The sequence below is a fragment of the Hyaena hyaena genome, unplaced genomic scaffold (genome assembly GCF_003009895.1).
Source record: "Hyaena hyaena isolate Hyena2069 unplaced genomic scaffold, ASM300989v1 scaffold_498, whole genome shotgun sequence".
NCBI lineage: Eukaryota > Metazoa > Chordata > Mammalia > Carnivora > Hyaenidae > Hyaena > Hyaena hyaena.
Window position 1 is genome coordinate 388,140 of NW_024081131.1, and position 17,058 is coordinate 405,197.

At 40.7% G+C, this 17,058-nt stretch overlaps 1 protein-coding gene across 1 annotated transcript in view; it reads right to left on the reverse strand.

The window, feature by feature from the left end:
- Positions 1 to 1,897: 1,897 nt before the first annotated feature.
- ODAD2 (outer dynein arm docking complex subunit 2) overlaps positions 1,898 to 17,058 on the reverse strand; it is a 171,086-nt gene continuing 155,925 nt past the window's right edge. Inside the window, exon 19 of the mRNA XM_039254766.1 lies at positions 1,898 to 2,342. Coding sequence (XP_039110697.1) covers positions 2,229 to 2,342 — 114 coding nt within the window. The 3' untranslated portion in view covers positions 1,898 to 2,228. The remainder of the gene's footprint in view (positions 2,343 to 17,058) is intronic.

Genomic DNA, 17,058 nt, shown 5'->3' on the forward strand with positions numbered 1-17,058 from the left:
AAACCATAGACCCTGGGAGATGAAAGAGTATCTACTTAAAATTCCTTCCACCTTGAACTCCTTTCATACTGAAACAGCTGGCTATCACTAAGAGTATATTGGATTCCCAGGATGTCCTGGGGAAGAATAAAACCTAAAAAAAAAAAAAAGAACTGTTGCTGAAAACTTATAAGGAATGTTGCCAGCTTTAAATAGCAGAAAATAAATATAACACAAAAAACACTTACCAAAAACTAATGGAAAAAAAAAATGAGTGCCATTGCAGCGTGTAGTAGCAAAGAAATGGTGTGACTGTCCTCATGTTTGTTCTCTGATAGCTGTGAGCACTTTCACTATCTTTGACATTTTCCTAGTAAGATCAGAGTTTTCTGTTACGACATTTCGAAAACACACTTCCACAGAGCCAAAAATTGATCCTTAAATTCAGCTTCTCATTTGTAGTTCATAAGAATACCAACTTTCTAGAGTTTAAGAATTTAAAACAATTCTTAGAAACATACAGGATGATTTTCATGTTAATTTCCTTTATCTGTTTCCAAGTGCTTAGCTTCTTTTAAAATGGCACTGTTGCTTTTCTTTCATGTATTTATTAACCATAAAAAATGAAAACCTCCAGCTTTCTTCTATCAAGCATAGTGTAATGGAACAATCCTTCTTACTATCACTCATCCAGTATTTTTTGTGTTGCAATTGTTTACCTGGTACTTCTCTTTGTTCCTAGGACCCACTAATTCCAAGAATGTCTTGAAATCCTAAGACATTGGTGAAAGCTTCCTTTAGTAAAAATAGAATAATGTTATTTATTTTCTATAGCTGTCATAATCCATGATTTCTAAAATATTTTTAATGTTTGTGAAGCACAGCTAAATGGTAACTTTAACATTAGAAGTGTGCTGATAGTTAAAGAATTTACATTATTATTTAAATTCAATTCTTAGTTGCAATTAATAGCATTGCCCTGTTCCTATTATCTTCTTTTATAACCTCCTCTGAAAAGTGGAGAAGATGAGTTGGTGTTTTACAAAAACTTAAAATTCTCAGAAACATCTTTTTATCAGAGAATCTATCACTAATATAATTTTTCATCCTGTACAGGCTTTTCATTTCATATAAATTATTTACATTTAATTCAATTAAGTTTATGATCTCCTCCCAATTCTGACAAACATAGACAGTACTTAATATTTTTTTAATAAAACCTCCTAGCCTGCTCTTCAAAGAATTAACTGAGATTGCCGGTTTATGGAGCTGGTGCGTCCAAAGCTATTTTCCTGGCTAGTATGAGATGCTTGGGACAGTGAATTCCCAAACATTTCAGCACACCGAGGTTACAAATGCGATTCTTGTAAGTGGCCTCTAATGTTTCCACAACCTGATAAAACGCTATTAATCTTTTGTGGCCACTTTTAATAAAAAGGACTTTGTGTGCTACAAACGAGTTCAGAAATTCCAAGCAATTTTATGTGAAGTAATAGTATCCTTACATCAGTGTAAATTAATTCTTCAGTAAAAGTGTTGGTCAGTCCTAGGAGAGAAATAAAACATATAATTGTTTATGCTTTGTAAGCCCCAAAGTAAAAACCCTACTCATTGCTTATGTTTTTGTGATTTGCATGATCTGGTTCAGTGACAGTTACACATGATCTTCTCCGATGTTCGATCGTATTGAGGAGAAACCTGGGATGATCTCAGGATGCTCTCTCTGGATCCTGCTGCTCAAATCTAAATTCTGTTTAATAACAGTTCGTGAAATCACCACGTCTCCCTAGAGCTCTCCTGTGGGTTGCAAGTGATCAAACAGACAACACCGTAATGAAAGGCAGTGAGATGGGTTTAACAGAAAGAGAATTCTAAATACATGCGGAATGACTGTAAAACTGCACACCGGGAAGGCCATACCTTTTATTAAAATCATCACAGATACAAAAGCCTCACCAAAATAGGTTTATGTACCGTATACCTATTTTCTCAAATTCCTGTAAAATTATCACAAACTTATGGGCTTTACATTTCATTACATGGCATGTCCCTAAAATGTTAAATAGAACAAAAATATCTATGCCATTTTTGGATCAGTAGCACCCTTTGCTATATTTAATTCCTGTCTTTTTATCCAGACATTTATCCATTTGTAAAGGATTTGCTAATAAATGCTTCCCAGTCTAGGCTTCTTGGCCGTGGGACTGACATGTTCTCTGTCATGTAAAATTTGGTAGCTTGTTCACATTTCAAGTGTATCTTGCCTTTTCGGTAGCAAGAGCCAGTCTGCGGATGTTGGAGATACAACCAGCTGCGGCTTCCTGGAGGTCCTGGTCAGGGGACCCAACCATATCCAGCAGAAGCTGTCACATGTAAAAGGGGAGGAGGGTAAGGGAAACAAGTATAAAACGGTTAATCTCAGGCATAAAGTTAGGCTTTGAAAACAACTTTAAATTAAAAGTTACCAAAAAAAGAAAAAGTACAAGAAACTCCATTTAGGCAAATGCAAATATAAATGCTACTTCACCAGAGGCAGGGATTTCTCATAAATTCTCACCATAGTTATTTTCTGAAGATGAGCTAGACCAGTTTCTCCCTCCTGTTGGTCATCTAACGGCTATGGATTCTGTTTTAAAATTTCTCTTGCATTCTTTCAGGCTTTTTTGCTTCAAAGAAGAAGCTAACAGCACACCATGCCTAGACTATTAGTGCATACCCTTAGAGTTAATTTCTCTGCATTCCAACCCATCTGATTATGTCACAACCTAATTATGTCAATCCCCTAACTGCACTGACTCCCAGTGCTAAATAACCAGGGCCCAGTCTGTTAACTTGTCCTTTAAAGGACTTTTGTGCTCTGGCCTCAGTTTACCTTTCTAGCCATTCATCTTTCTCCTGCTCCATCTTCAAGGTCACACACTTCCCCACTTCTTTTGCCTTGCTTGAGGCTATCCCTGTACCTAAAAGGTCCTCGCATTCTCTTCTTTGACTTTCTAAATTTTATCTATCTTTCATTACCCAGTTAACTTTTCCACAAAGCCTTTGCTGATTTCCATCAAATAAAATGTCATTTCTCCCTCATCAGAACTCTCCTAGCAGTTTACTCAAATGCCTCCTACTTATAACTTCTCGTTTATTTTTAAAGTTTTGGTTTTTTTTATTTATTTAAGTAATCTCTACACACAACACGGGGCTCAAACTCACGACCCCAAGATGGACAGTCACATACTCTTCCAACTGAGCCAGCCAGGCAGCCCTATGTCTTCCCTTTTAAACAGATATTTGGATTAATGTTTTCTGTCCTTCTTTAGGTTGTAAGCTCTGAAACTTATAATACCATACCATGTCTAATACATAGTAGATACCAAATAAATTAATTAGAACTTTAAATATCTATCAGTTATGATTCCAATGAGTCGTTTTGAGAAAGGATTTGAAAATCTGAGTTGTATATTTTCTACACAGCAGCATTTGAGTACGAATGTTGACAATGACAGAAAATAGGGATGACTTGATAAGCAAAGAAATACTGTAAAGAAAAGTATTATGAAACATTTTAACTATGGCAGGCTTAGGGGCTGGGCTTTTATTCCACAGGTAATAAAGAGAAGTTATTTAAAGTCTTTAATAGGAGAGTGTCATGGTCACATTTGTGTTTTTAGAAATGTGAAAAAAGATACTTTTTTAGTTATCTAGAAAGATAACTTTCCTGGTACTGTACAGAATATGGACTATAGAGAAAAGAAGTAGAAGAAGGTACTTCAGGCCAGAGGTCATGAGGATTGAATACAGCAGGACTGAGGCATAGTGTGGCCAGAATGAATTCAGGGCACATTTGGGGGTTAAACCATTCAACAAATGGCCCAAGGATAGCTGGTTATCAAACTAGAAGAAAATAAAAATGGTAATCTCATATCATACATAAACATCATGTCCAGGTGGATTAATGATTTATTTTTTAAAAATTTAAAAATGTTTTAAACATTTTTAAAAACATTTAAAAAATGTTTATTTATTGGACCACCTGGGTCGCTCGGTCAAGTTGAGTGTCTGACTTGGGCTCAAATCATGATCTTGTAGTTTGTGAGTTTGAGCCCCACCCTCTGTTGGGTTTGGTGCTGACAGCTCAGAGCCTGGAGCCTGCTTCGGATCCTGTGTCTCCCTCTCTTTCTGCCCCTCCCCCACTCATATTCTGTCTCTCTCTCTCTCTCTCTCAAAAAAGTATTAAAAAAGTTAAATAAAAATTTTTTAAATGTTTATTTTTGAGAGACAGAGACAAAGCGCAAGCAGGGGTGAGGCAGAGAAAGAGGGAGATACAGAATCTGAAGCAGGCTGTAGATTCTGAGCTGTCAGCAAAGAGCCTGATGTGGGGCACAAACTCATGAACTGTGAGATCATGACCTGAGCCAAAGTTGGATGCTTAACAAACTAGGCCACCCAGGCGCCCCATTAATTTTTTTTGGTGTTTGTTTGTTTATAGAGATCTAGAGAGCAAGTGGGGAAGGGGCAGAGAGAGAGGGAGACAGAGAATCCCAAGCAGGCTCTGCAGCTGTCAGCGCAGAGCCTGATGCAGGCCTCAAACTCATGAACTGTGAGATTATGGCCTGAGCTGAAACCAAGAGTTGAATGCTCAACTGACTGAGCCACCTAGGTGCCCCATGAATTAATGATTTCAATACAAAAGAAAAAAAATATAAAAGATTTAGAAGGTTGTAGAAGAGAAACCCTGAACAAATTGAGGTACTGAAGGATGTTTGGCTTCTCAGGTCCTTGCCCTCCTTGTTGTCCATGATTTTCACCACACTTCAGCCTCTTGTGCCCAGGGTAACACATCTTTAACCTCTCCCTTCTACTGATTCCTTCCCATCATCACTTAAACCATGTCCCCATATCTTAACCTCCCCGCTCCCATGCCCCCACCACCATGCTGACTCCTTTTCTTCTCTTCTTTGCCAGATTTCTTTAAAGAGTTGTCTGGATTCACTGCCTCTAGTCTTAAATTCTATTCAACCTACTCCAGGTTGGCTTCTGCCTTCAGCTCCCCATTGAAACAGTCCTCTCAAGGTCATCAAAAACTTTCATCTTGCAAAGAACAATAGACACTTTTGATACCTCTTATTTAACTCCTTAATAGTGTTTGATATAACTGACCACTTTCTCCTCTTTAAGATGGTCTATGCCATTGGCTTCTTTTAAAAATTTTTTTTAATGTTTTATTTATTTCTGAGAGAGAGAGAGACAGCGTGAGCAAGGGAGGGTCAGAGAGAGGGGGAGATACAGAATCTGAAGCAGGCTCCAGGCTCTGAGCTAGCTGTCAGCACAGAGCCAGATGCGGGGCTCGAGCCCACGAAACGTGAGATCATGACCTGAGCTAAAGTCAGACACTTAACCGACGAAGCCACCCAGGTGCCCCACCATTGGCTTCTTATATCATACTGTCCTTGTATCCATTTGTCCTCACCTTCTTGTTCTTCAGTGATGGCTCTTTCTCCCCTTCCCCTCCATAAGTTGTTAGAGTTCCTTAGAACAAATTCCTTTTTTGTCTTCTGTTTTCTCTCCCTAGAGGGTTTCTTTCACTTCCTGCCTTCAAATATCATTTATATGGAGTTGTCTTCTCAATTTATGTCTCCACCTCAGAATCTTCTTCTGGAGAGCACTCTCCACTAGGCAGTCTCAGAACTATCTCAAACTTATATTATAGATGATTTTTTTTCCATGTAAACCTGGATTCCCCCACACCCCCAGTATTCTCCTGTGTTAGTGAAGATATCACCACTTAGTTTCTCAAACCGGAAATTTCCTCACCTTACACTCACTCCAACCTCATCTCCCATGCACTCCATCCAACAATTATTGTATCTTTGTGATTCAACTGCCTACACATACTTCAAAGTCATTCACTTCTATTGCCATTGTCACCACCCCTGTAAAGCCTACAGTAGGTTCCCACTGTCCTTGCACACTTGTCTGGCCTGCAATCAATCAGTGCAATACTGCGTCCAGAGTAATGTCCTAAATGGTGAAGTTCACCAACAAGGGGAAAAATTCTAGAGAAACAAAGGGGATAAGACATGATCAGTCTTCTGAGATTCAAGAGAAAGAAATACTCTCTTCTGAGTAAGGGAAACAGGACAGTCTGGGGTAGTTCCTGCATTGTTCAAGTAATTAAATAAGGAGGCCATTAGATGAGGGGCTCTAATGCTTTGGTGGCCTACGTAAGCAAACCCACATAAGCAAACCCCAACCTAAACCAGAGGCAACACACTTGAATCTAAGAAAATGAAGCCTGAAGCCAATCAATCACAAATAGCCAACTAGGCTCTCCCAAATAAGGCAACTCCTTATGCTATAGCCAATCAAATAATTTCCTTGCTTTGCTTCAGTACCTTTTTTATTAAAAACTTAGCTGACTTAAACTTTATTTATTTATTTATTTATTTATATTTTTTACTGTTTATTTTTGAGACAGGGGGACAGAATGCAAGTAGGAGAGGGTCAGAGAGGGAGGGAGACACAGAATCCGAAGCAGGCTCCAGGGTCTGAGCTATCAGCACAGACCCCGATGTGGGGCTCAAACCCATGAACCATGAGATCATGACCTGAGCTGAAGTCAGATGCTTAACTGACTGAGCCAACTAGGTGCCCCCCTAATCACTTTTAGCTTGGTGCTGTCTAGTTTGAATCATGCCTCAGTTTATCTTTTAACAGCATTACTGAGTGTTTTTCTCCAGCATTACTCACTAACCGAGGTGTAAGATGAAGGAAGTAAGTTGTGGGACTGCAATTCATTTGAATAGCTATAGAGTCCAAGCTGGGCTGGGAGGGAAGTACAAACAGAAGGCTACTGATAATCTGGGATATTGTCTGGAAGAATTAGGAAGGGAGATCTCTGTGAAGTAAGAAAACAGTGTTAGTGGAATTGAAGCTCAAGAAGAAGTTGAAAAATAGGACATTAGAGTATGAGAATGAATTGTCTGGAGTTTACGATTCTATAGATAAAGATCAGTTGATTATTGACAAGGATGAATAATCCAGGTCCAGGATGTGACCATGGGAACACAGATCAATATAGGATTGTTAGGCAATTGTACATGTATATACATGCGCGCGTGCGCGCGTGCGCACACACACACACACACACACACAATCTATGAACACATTTATTTAACCTATATTCTCATTTTCTCTCTCTCTGCAGAAAGAGGAAATAGTGGGAAAATAATGAGAGGGAAGAACAGAGTAGCCAGCTTTCCTCTGTTACTGGCTTAGATGTCTTGGTATTGTAACTCACACATAAATACCTTTCCTAGCTTGAAACTTTTAACTCTTGGTCTACAGTTCCATATTTTTATCAGTTTAGCTATTTGCTTATACCTCATCTTACTATTATATGAAAGCTGCTAAAGCAGATAAACGTATATGAAGCTTAGACTATTTTTTCTAAATGTGTACTTAACACAGAATTTCATCCATCACTTCTTTTTCATACTCACACATTTTAGCTGTCCATTGCTGGAACCCTCCACCACTCTTCGAGTACTGAGTACTAGCTATAAATGTGGAGATTTTACTCCTGTGCATCATTACTAAATCAATAAACAAGAGTCGTCCCAGTCCTGACCCCAAGGGAGCCTGATATTGATACTTCTCTATTCTCAGATGGACCTATTTTTTCTTTCAATTCTGCTTTCCAAACTTTAAATTGGTTCTTTAATCAAAACAAAACATTCCAATGATTTTTTGGGTAAATTATATAATCCCTTGAGAATTTTGAAAAGTCATTAGTAATTTCCTTTTACATAACATATTTTCTCCCAAGTAGATGATTCAAAAGAATTCATGAGTCTCCTCATTGATTCCATTGTTTTATAAATATAGCATTAAACTCTCCCAATGGCTTAATCACTTTAATAAACAATTTTTATTACCAAATTAATTTTTTATTACAGCCATATCATTATAGTGCATGATGTCAGTTACCAGCAGGCTTTTCTGGGCCCTGGATGAGGGAAGGCCTGATACTACATTAAAAGCTTAATTTCTGGTGCTCAGTCGGTTAAGTGTCTGACTCTTGATCTTGGTTGGCTCAAGTCATGATATCACCGTTTGTGGGATCAAGACCCGCTTCAGGCTCAGTGCTGATAGCATGAAGCCTGCTTGGGATTCTCTCACTCCCTTTGTCTTTGTCCCTCCCCCAATTGCGCATGTGATCTCTCTCTTTCTCCCCCTCTCAAAACAAATACTTTTTTTCAGAACTTGAGTTCCAAAGCTTGGGATACACAGATAATCTAGCGTCCAACTTCCCTATATACGTTGTTCAAGAAGTTGGAGGAACATAGATTACCAGCTCCGACAGGGCCACCTAATGCCTCTCCCACGAGGACAGCTGGCCTTGCTTTTGCTCTGGTCCTTGATCTCTCATCTGTTAGATTCTGTTGTCGTTTTTCAAATCTGGGAAGAGGTGAAATAGCATTCTAGCTGTGAACCCAGACTATCCAAGCAGGGAACTTGACACTTTCTAGAAAAGGCAAACAGTAGTCAAGGGTTTTGAGGTCACAGCTCCTTGGCTTTGTATCCTGACTCTTCCCACTTCAGTTACTGGATAGGTTACTGAACCTCTAAACCCTACCTTCTCATAAGTTTAATGGGATCACCTGCCTCTGAGGCTTAATGTGAAGATAATAGACACCTTTAAAAAATGTTTGAACACCTGTATTTACAGCTTCTTCCTGTCTTTATATCCGTTGATCTTCTCCCGTACCCCTCTGCCCGTTTTGTCTGACTGTTCTCCCCAAGCGTGCAGTGCGTGACAGGAAAAGCTGGAAGACTCAGGGAGGGAGAACTCACACCAGAAAGGGCAGAGGATTCCTTGTGGGAGAGAAAGAAACCATACATAGGGAAGGAAGGGAGGAAGGTGGAGAGAGGGAAGAGTTTATAGGGGGGTTATTTTAGGAGCAACTTTAGGGTGAGACAGATGCACTGAGAATAAAAAAAGATAAGAGGATTTTAAAGAAGTTTAAAAGTGCGTAACTGTGCTGTTTTCAAGATAAAGTGAAACCGGGACTATAATTACTTTCAATTGCTACTTGGTTGCCAGGTTTTTATGTCTGACTGCATTTCCATGTCAGGACTGGACCATAAGGCCACTTGGCTTCATGCAGGTTATGCATTTGAATCACACAAGCCCTTGCTCAGTACAAAGTAAGAGATCTATAAGTGGTATTCATTATCATGGTGATTGTTTCCCCAGTTCTGAAGTCTGGTTCTGGCTTCTGTTCCCTGGAGCCCAGCCCTGGTTTGTTGGGGAGGAATGAGGAAGCAGGAATTTTGGCCCTAAGGTCAGTCTAGCCCTGTCAGCACCTGCTGCAGTCCCCACCTCATCTCTGGTTGACCCCTCTGGGCACACCAATGGCCCAGGCTTCATTTGGCATCAGCTGTTGTGGCTGCGCTGTGCAAGGCTCCCCCTTGGGCTGATGCCTAGCAAAACCCAACCTTCCTTTTGCCCATGCTCTCTCATATCTTCTTGTTGCTCTGTGGCTTCCCACCTCCTCTGGCATTCCAAGTCAGTTGCATTTATTCCTAAACCCTGGATGCCAGTTATATAATTTCATATTATATAAACTAATGAACTGTGAGTGTGAAATGGACTACTCATAACGTTTGGCAGGCTGCTGGCATCTCGGTGTTTCACAGACAGCCTGCGGCATGTTGGCTGTGCCAGGAGTCAGCTAGATAAAGGTTGCAGAGAAGAGGCTCTGCTGTGCATTCCCTTGCTTTACGTTAGCATGTAATGGTCAATCAACGCAGGACCCTTTACAGGGCTCAACTCTTATAAATGACTTTTTCTAGGACCTGCATAACTTCTAGCCCTGAATGTATTAGGAGGGCTGCTACTCTTTGGGGAATTAATTTAGCCCAAGTTTCTTCCATTAACCATGAGGTTTCATTCCATATAATGTATGGTAGTTAGTACATGTTTAATCTAAAAGCTTGACCAGTGGAACCCAGCAGTCCAGTATTTTAAAGGCCTTAAAGTAGAGGAGGGTGAAATTTACAAAAAATAAAAGGAAAAGAGGATGGCTTAGCACAGCACATGTGGCAGGCAGTGAGGCTGCTTCCTTAAACGTACCTGGAGTGACTCACTGGCACTGGGCCTGTAGGTTGCCTAACGTGAATTCATACAACGTGAAATGATTTTATTAGCTACCAAGCTTACTGTGTGCCAGGCACTGTGATTTATTCTTCACTAGTTCATTTATCCTGCTCTGCCCATTTTCCTAGCCAGGAACATTCTCAAGCAAGGGTACAGTGTTGGAAGTGTAGAATTTTCTGTGTGCTCAGGGTATGAATGGCTTGACATTTGAGAAGCACTTGCTTCTAGGACTCTCTTGGTGATGCTGCTCTCTGAATTTATTGTTTTTCCTCTATTTTTATTTGTTGTTGTCACTGAATGTTACTCATTGCTCTGTTAATACACCGAGGCTGTGTGGCTAATGCTGCCTTAAAATTGAATAAGGATGTGCTACTTACCCAGACCATCATCTGAACAACACATACTACAGATGAGTCTTGGTTTTGAATCGCACCGGGAATATATGCTTTTATTTTTCTGGAGAGTTTCATAAGCAAGCTAGGACATTCAGAGGAATGCTTTAAAATGACTATAAATGTGGGGCGCCTGGGTGGCTCAGTCGGTTAAGTGGCCGACTTCAGCTCAGGTCATGATCTCACGGTTCACGAGTTCAAGCCCCATGTCAGGCTCTGTGCTGACAGCTCAGAGCCTGGAGCCTGCTTCAGGCTCTCTCTGCCCCTCCCCTGCTCATGCTCTCTCTCTCTCTCTCTCAGTCTCTCTCTCTCAAATAAGTAAACATTAAAAAAATAAAATGAATATGAACATCCACATAACAGAGAGTTAGTGCAAACTTCTGTACTGGATGGGCAGCTAACAAAGAGTAAAGAGCAACAGGTATTTTCCAACCTTTAACACATAGGCCAAGGTGAGGGCGGTTTGGAATACTTGGTGAAAAATACTAAAAGGGGTAATTTTTTTTTTTTGGAAAGTGAGATGAAAATTGGGCACAAGTGATTATGGAATCAGTGTACTTTTTTTGGTACATATTTTTTTTTTTTTGCTCTGTAGAGATTTTCCAGCTATAAAAACATTTGTTATATTATAAGGGGGAAAAACACCTCAGGTTTACCTTTTTGAAGTGTTTGTTCCTTTCAAAAACTTTCCTCTTTTTAATCTTTCCCTCCCCCAAACACACCCAAGGACCTTAAATTTATTGGAAGTTTCATATGTACACTGAAGGAAAACTAACCCCCCCTTGCTTTCACACTTAATTGCATAGAGCACTTTAAAGCATCATTCAAACACATTACTTTTTACAACGTTGGCATGAACGCGCACAGGGGAGGGCACAAAGCGTGGTTTGTGGATCGGGCTAACACGAATAACTTCCTCCAGTGGCAAAGGCTTTGATCTCAAGGCACGTGCCCTCAGCACGCAGCTGTGACCTATGATTCACATCCCCTGGAAGGTGAGACAAAGGTGGCATGGGAATCGGTGTCTGAATTCAATTTTTATTTTTACATCTAACAGTTCATGATTTTATATAATATTTCAGTCGTATGAAAAAATATGTACCAATTTGAGTGATAACAGATTTTCTTGTGGTTTGACTCCACGTTGTTTGGGTGAACACAGACTGGAAATATGAGTTTTAATTAGAGCCGGATGAGGTCTGAAATACCTGCATGCACACCAAGCTCAGCGGGTTTTCCAGGAAGATCTTGCGCTCCCAGAGCTCATCTGAACCGTGAACCCATTTGCTGTTTTCCAGTTCACAAGGCACTGCGGTGTGACTGTAGCACTGACGTCCAGCCCCGTAACAAGAAATGTATTTGCACCACGTCTGCCCTGCACAGTGGCTTCCTGGCTGTCCAGGCTGCCATTCCTCAGTGGTTTCTCTCACATCCAGACCGTGAGCCTTGGTAATTCATTTCATATGACGGCTCCCCAGAGCCGGGGGCCTCAAAACACATTTTACATTTGCTGGGTGGGGCAGACCCTTTGATTCTGTCTGGTCAGTGACGTCAATCAAGGGGCTTGCCTTACAGTGGTATCTGTCTGCCTCCCGGTGACAAGAGTGTGCGCCTTATTTACGTGCTCTGAGGTTCATGTCTGCAGAGCTTGAAAATGGGGTCTACTTGTTTGATCTGATGTCTCTTCGGTGCAGATCTTCGTTGCCCTTGAGTAGGTTTGCCCTCTGGTTTTTCTTCCACGTTGTTTTTTCCATGAGCCTTCCAGTAGAGAGCTTTTGTGCCCAGGTGTGTGCGCACACCTGAGCGCACACACACATGAAACTGGAGTGCTGGATCTAGAGTCCTGGGAGGTAGAAATGGGATATATAATAGAGAGATCCCCCACAACCTTCTAAAGAATGCTAGAAATGCTAGAAATGGGTATAGCCAGAAATTACTGGCTATATCAGGAGACGGTGGGATTCTACACTCTTTGTCAGAGGAAAAGAGTCTTCACCTGACTTGGGGGGAAGTTCCTGATGTCATTTGGAATGACTTCAAGTCACTCTTCAACTTTTATTCCTATCAGATATGAAGAATACCTATGCCTATGGAGTTTCCTGGTAAGAATGCTAAAGAAATGATAGGCTAAAAGTGGACAGTTTTATTTAGCATTGCATTTTGCTATTGCGTAGATCAAAGTGGCAAAGATAATTCTCTGGGGGTTTATTATTATCTGTAATACCTCCATAAAGAAGGCCAGATCTCAGAACAAGGCCTGGCTGACAGTAACTGCCCTCTAGTTGTTAGCCATTATTATTCCAATAGAAAACATCAGGCACTGTCCAGTATAGTCCTGATGCCAGTACAAGTGACACATGACAAAACGTATCCAGCACTGCATTGGCTGGCCTGACTGATGGTCTCAGGAAGAAGTCAGGTTGTTGCTACCCAGTGCAGACTGAGAGTCATGTGGGTGGGTACCTCTGTAAGGAATGGCAAGAAGCCCTTAGAGGAAGGTCAGCAGGGTAGAGTCTTTAAGTCCCTATGAAGTCTGCTTCTGTGATAGGTTCTAAGAGCCCCTTCTGGAGATATGAGTGAGCCCTGAGAGACAGGGCTCCCAGCAGTTGGGCTATGTCAACTATAATATGACATAGTATAGCTTGTAATATGTACGTGTTACTGCAGGTCCCACAGAAACATAGTAGATGGAACAGACCACTCTGTATTTGCTGCCTTGGGTTTCACCATGGCTTTCCTCTGGTTCTTAGTAGCAGGTCAGAGAACACTTTTGTGGGGTAAAATGACCTAGGAAATAGATAAAGCAGTTAGGAACTTTATCAATATGTGGTCAAGACAAAATCAAGAATGAGTTAGACTATGAGTCAGGCTCATCAACATTCTCTTGAAGATTTAATGATATTGGCATAGTCTCCTCCAGCAGCTTTTCTTTTCTTTTTTAAAATTTACATTCAAGTTAGTTAGCACATGGTGCAACAATGATTTCAGGAGTAGATGCCTGAATGTCCCATTTTCCCTCCCACACCCCCTCCAGTCACCCTCTGTTTGTTCTCCATATTTAAGAGTCTTTTATGTTTTTGTCCCCTTCCCTATTTTTATATTATTTTTGCTTCCCTTCCCTTGTATTCATCTGCTTTGTATCTTAAGGTCCTCATATGAATGAAGTGATATGATATTTGTCTTTCTCTGACTAATTTCACTTAGCATAATACACTCTAGTTCATCCACTGTAGTTTCAAATGGCAAGATTTCATTCTTTTTGATTGCTGAAAAATACTCCATTGTGCGTGCGTGTGTGTGTGTGTGTGTGTGTGTGTGTGTGTATACCACATCTTCTTTATTCATTCATCTGTCGATGGACATTTGGGCTCTTTCTATACTTTCGCTATTGTTGATAGTGCTGCTGTAAACATTGCGGTGCATGTGCCCCTTAGAAACAGCACACCTATATCCCTTGGGTAAATACCTCGTAGTGCAATTGCTGGGTCGTAGGGTAGTTTTATTTTTAATTTTTTGAGGAAACTCCATACTGTTTTCCAGAGTGGCTGCACCAGTTTGCACTCCCACAAGCAGTGCAAAAGTGATCCTCTTTCTCTGCATCCTCACCAACATCTGTTGTTGCCTGAGTTGTTAATGTTAGCCATTATGAGAGGTGGGAGGTGGTATCTCATTGTGGTTCTGATTTGTAGTTCCCTGATGATGAGTGATGTTGAGCATCATTTCATGTATCTGTTGGCCATCTGGATGTCTTCTCTGGAGAAGTGTCTGTTCATGTCTTTAGTCTATTTCTTCACTGGATTATTTGCTTTTTGGGTGTTGAGTTTGAGAAGTTCTTTATACATTTTGGATACTAGCCCTTTATCTGATATGTCATTCGCAAATATCTTCTCCTATTCTGTTGGTTCCCTTTTAATTTTGCTGATTGTTTCCTTCACTGTGGAGAAGCTTTTTACTTTTATGAGGCCTCAATAGTTCATTTTTGTTTTCGTTTCCCTTGCCTCCAGAGACGTGTTGAGTAAGAAGTTGCTGCAGCTGAGGTTAAAGAGGTCCTCCAGCAGCTTCTTGAACAATGTGCAAAGGAGGCACACTTTTTTTTTCATTAAAATTTTTTTAAGTTTTGTTTTAGGGAGAAAGAGACAGAGTGTGAGCAGGGGAAGGACACAGAGAGAGGGAGACATGAAATCTGAAGTAGGCTCCAGGCTCTGAGCTGTCAGCACAGTGGGGCTCGAACCCATGAACCACGAGATCGTGACTATAGCCAAAGTTGGTTGCTTAACTGACTGAGCCACCCAGGCACCCTAGAGGAGGTAAACTTCTTAAGGCTCACATGTCTTCTCTCATACTTGATTAAGAGTTTGCCTGAATAGAGAATTCTAGGTTAGAAGTAATTTTTGAAGAGCTGGAAGAGTTTTGAAGGCATTGCTCCATTTTCTGCTTACTTCCAGTGTTACTGTTGAGAAATCCAAATTGTTTTTTTAAAGCATTAACTTTTAAAAATGTTTATTTATATATTATTTTTGAGAGAGAGAGCATTAGTGGGGTAGGCGCAGAAAGAGAGGGAGACACAGAATTGAAGCAAGCTCCAGGCTCTGAGCTGTCAGCACAGCGGGGCTTGAATCCATGAACTGTGAGATCATGACCTGAGCTGAAGTTGGACGCTTAACTGACTGAGCCACCCAGGCATCCCTAATGTTTGCTTATTTTATTTTTATTTTATTTTATTAATTTTATTTTTTGTTTATTTTTGAGAGAGAGAGAGAGAGAGAGAGACTCAGCATGAGTGGGAGAGGGGCAGAGAGCAAGAGGGAGACACAGAATCTGAAGCAGGCTCCAGGCTCTGAACCATCAGCACAGAGGCCAACTTTTGAACCCACAAGTGGTGAGATCATGACCTGAGCCAAAGGCTTAACTTACTGAGCCACCCAGAAGCCCCTAAAGTGTTCTTGATGTTTTGTTATTCTTGTCCTTCTTTTCCTCTCCTCTTTTGAAGATTACAGAATCTGTTGTTATCATATCTAAAATTTTACAATGCTAAATCTTGTAATAGGTCTGCTTTTATCCATTGTATACAGGGCACTTGATGTGCCATTTCAATCTGGCTCTTCATACACTTCAATTCTGGGAAATTCTGTTGAATTATTTCATTTCACTTCCTCCTCACCATTTTCTCAGTTATCCCTTTGTGGAACTAATATTGTGAAGTTAGGTTTTTTGCACTGGTTCTCTAATTTTTATCTTTCCTTTTTTCTATTTTCATGTTTTTCTTTTTGCTCTACTTTCTGAGAGATTTCTTTATCTTCCAACTCTTCTATTGAATTTGTGGTTCCTGAATATTCTATTTTTAGAGTCCTGTTCTAGTTTCATGGATGCAATACTTTTTAATTTAATTTAATTATTTAATCTAATTTAATTTAATTTTAGAGAGAAAGCGTGTGTACAAGCTGGGGGAAGGCAGAGGAAGAGAGAGAAAATGGAGGAGCTTGACTCATAGCTCAATCCCATTAGTCTTGGATCATGACCTGAGCTGAAATCAAGAGTCAGATGCTCAACCAACTGAGCCACCCAGGCACCCAGTGCAATACTTTTATATCACTCTGAGGATGTTCACTTTTTTCCTTCTCTCTGCTACACTGTTTCTCCCAAGGACTGATTTGTTTGTTTTTATTTTTGCTTCGGTCTCTGTCTACTACATTTAAGACATCATTCTGATGTGAGTTGCTTGTTGGGTGAATGAAAAGTGTGGGTTCATAGATGGGGCCTGTTAACTTTGTTTTACTGCAGGGTAACCTGGGTGGTTTCAGGGCCACTCAGAGTTGTGCTCTCCATAAAGACACTAGAATGAAGGGGCCTAAAATGCAGCTCTCACTTGCTCACCAATTCATGAACTGAGCCTGGTCAGGGGCTACATCTTCCTGGAAGAAGGGATGCCATTTTCTTCCCACAAAGGTGTGATCTTTTTAAGCCTGACACCAACAAAGCTACATCTGCCCAGAGAGATCATCTTTTTCTAATTCACACAATTGCTTCCCCATGGCCAGCAGAGGCCCTGGAAAGGCTGGCTGGGGTTCTCTCCAGGTCAACATCTTGAAATCTTTTGTGTTGAGCTGGTCAAATTCTCCAAGGAAGAACTTTTCAAACTCCAACCCACAGAGTAAGGGACTAGTCTGTAGGGACTTGGGACTGAATAGGGCACATAGTCCATTTAGCTTTGAGTGTTCATTATGGTAGTGATCTCCATCTTTAGTAGAATATCCTTACCTATAGTGGCTGCTGTCCTCCAATCTGAGACCCTATTTTATCTTCTCTCGACAGTGCTGAAGTGGGGAGGTGGCTCTAGGTTTTACTTGGTTTTCCTTATTGTGGCCTCCACCCTGAACCCTATCAACCAGTTCCAGAGGCACTTGGTGCTACTAGTTCCTAATATTTTGAGGCTTCCACATTGTAAACTGGATTTGTTCTCAGTTTCTCCTACTTTTGACTTGGCATTCTGATTCCTAAGGTCTTCTAACCAGTTATCACTCTTCCTCTGAATTT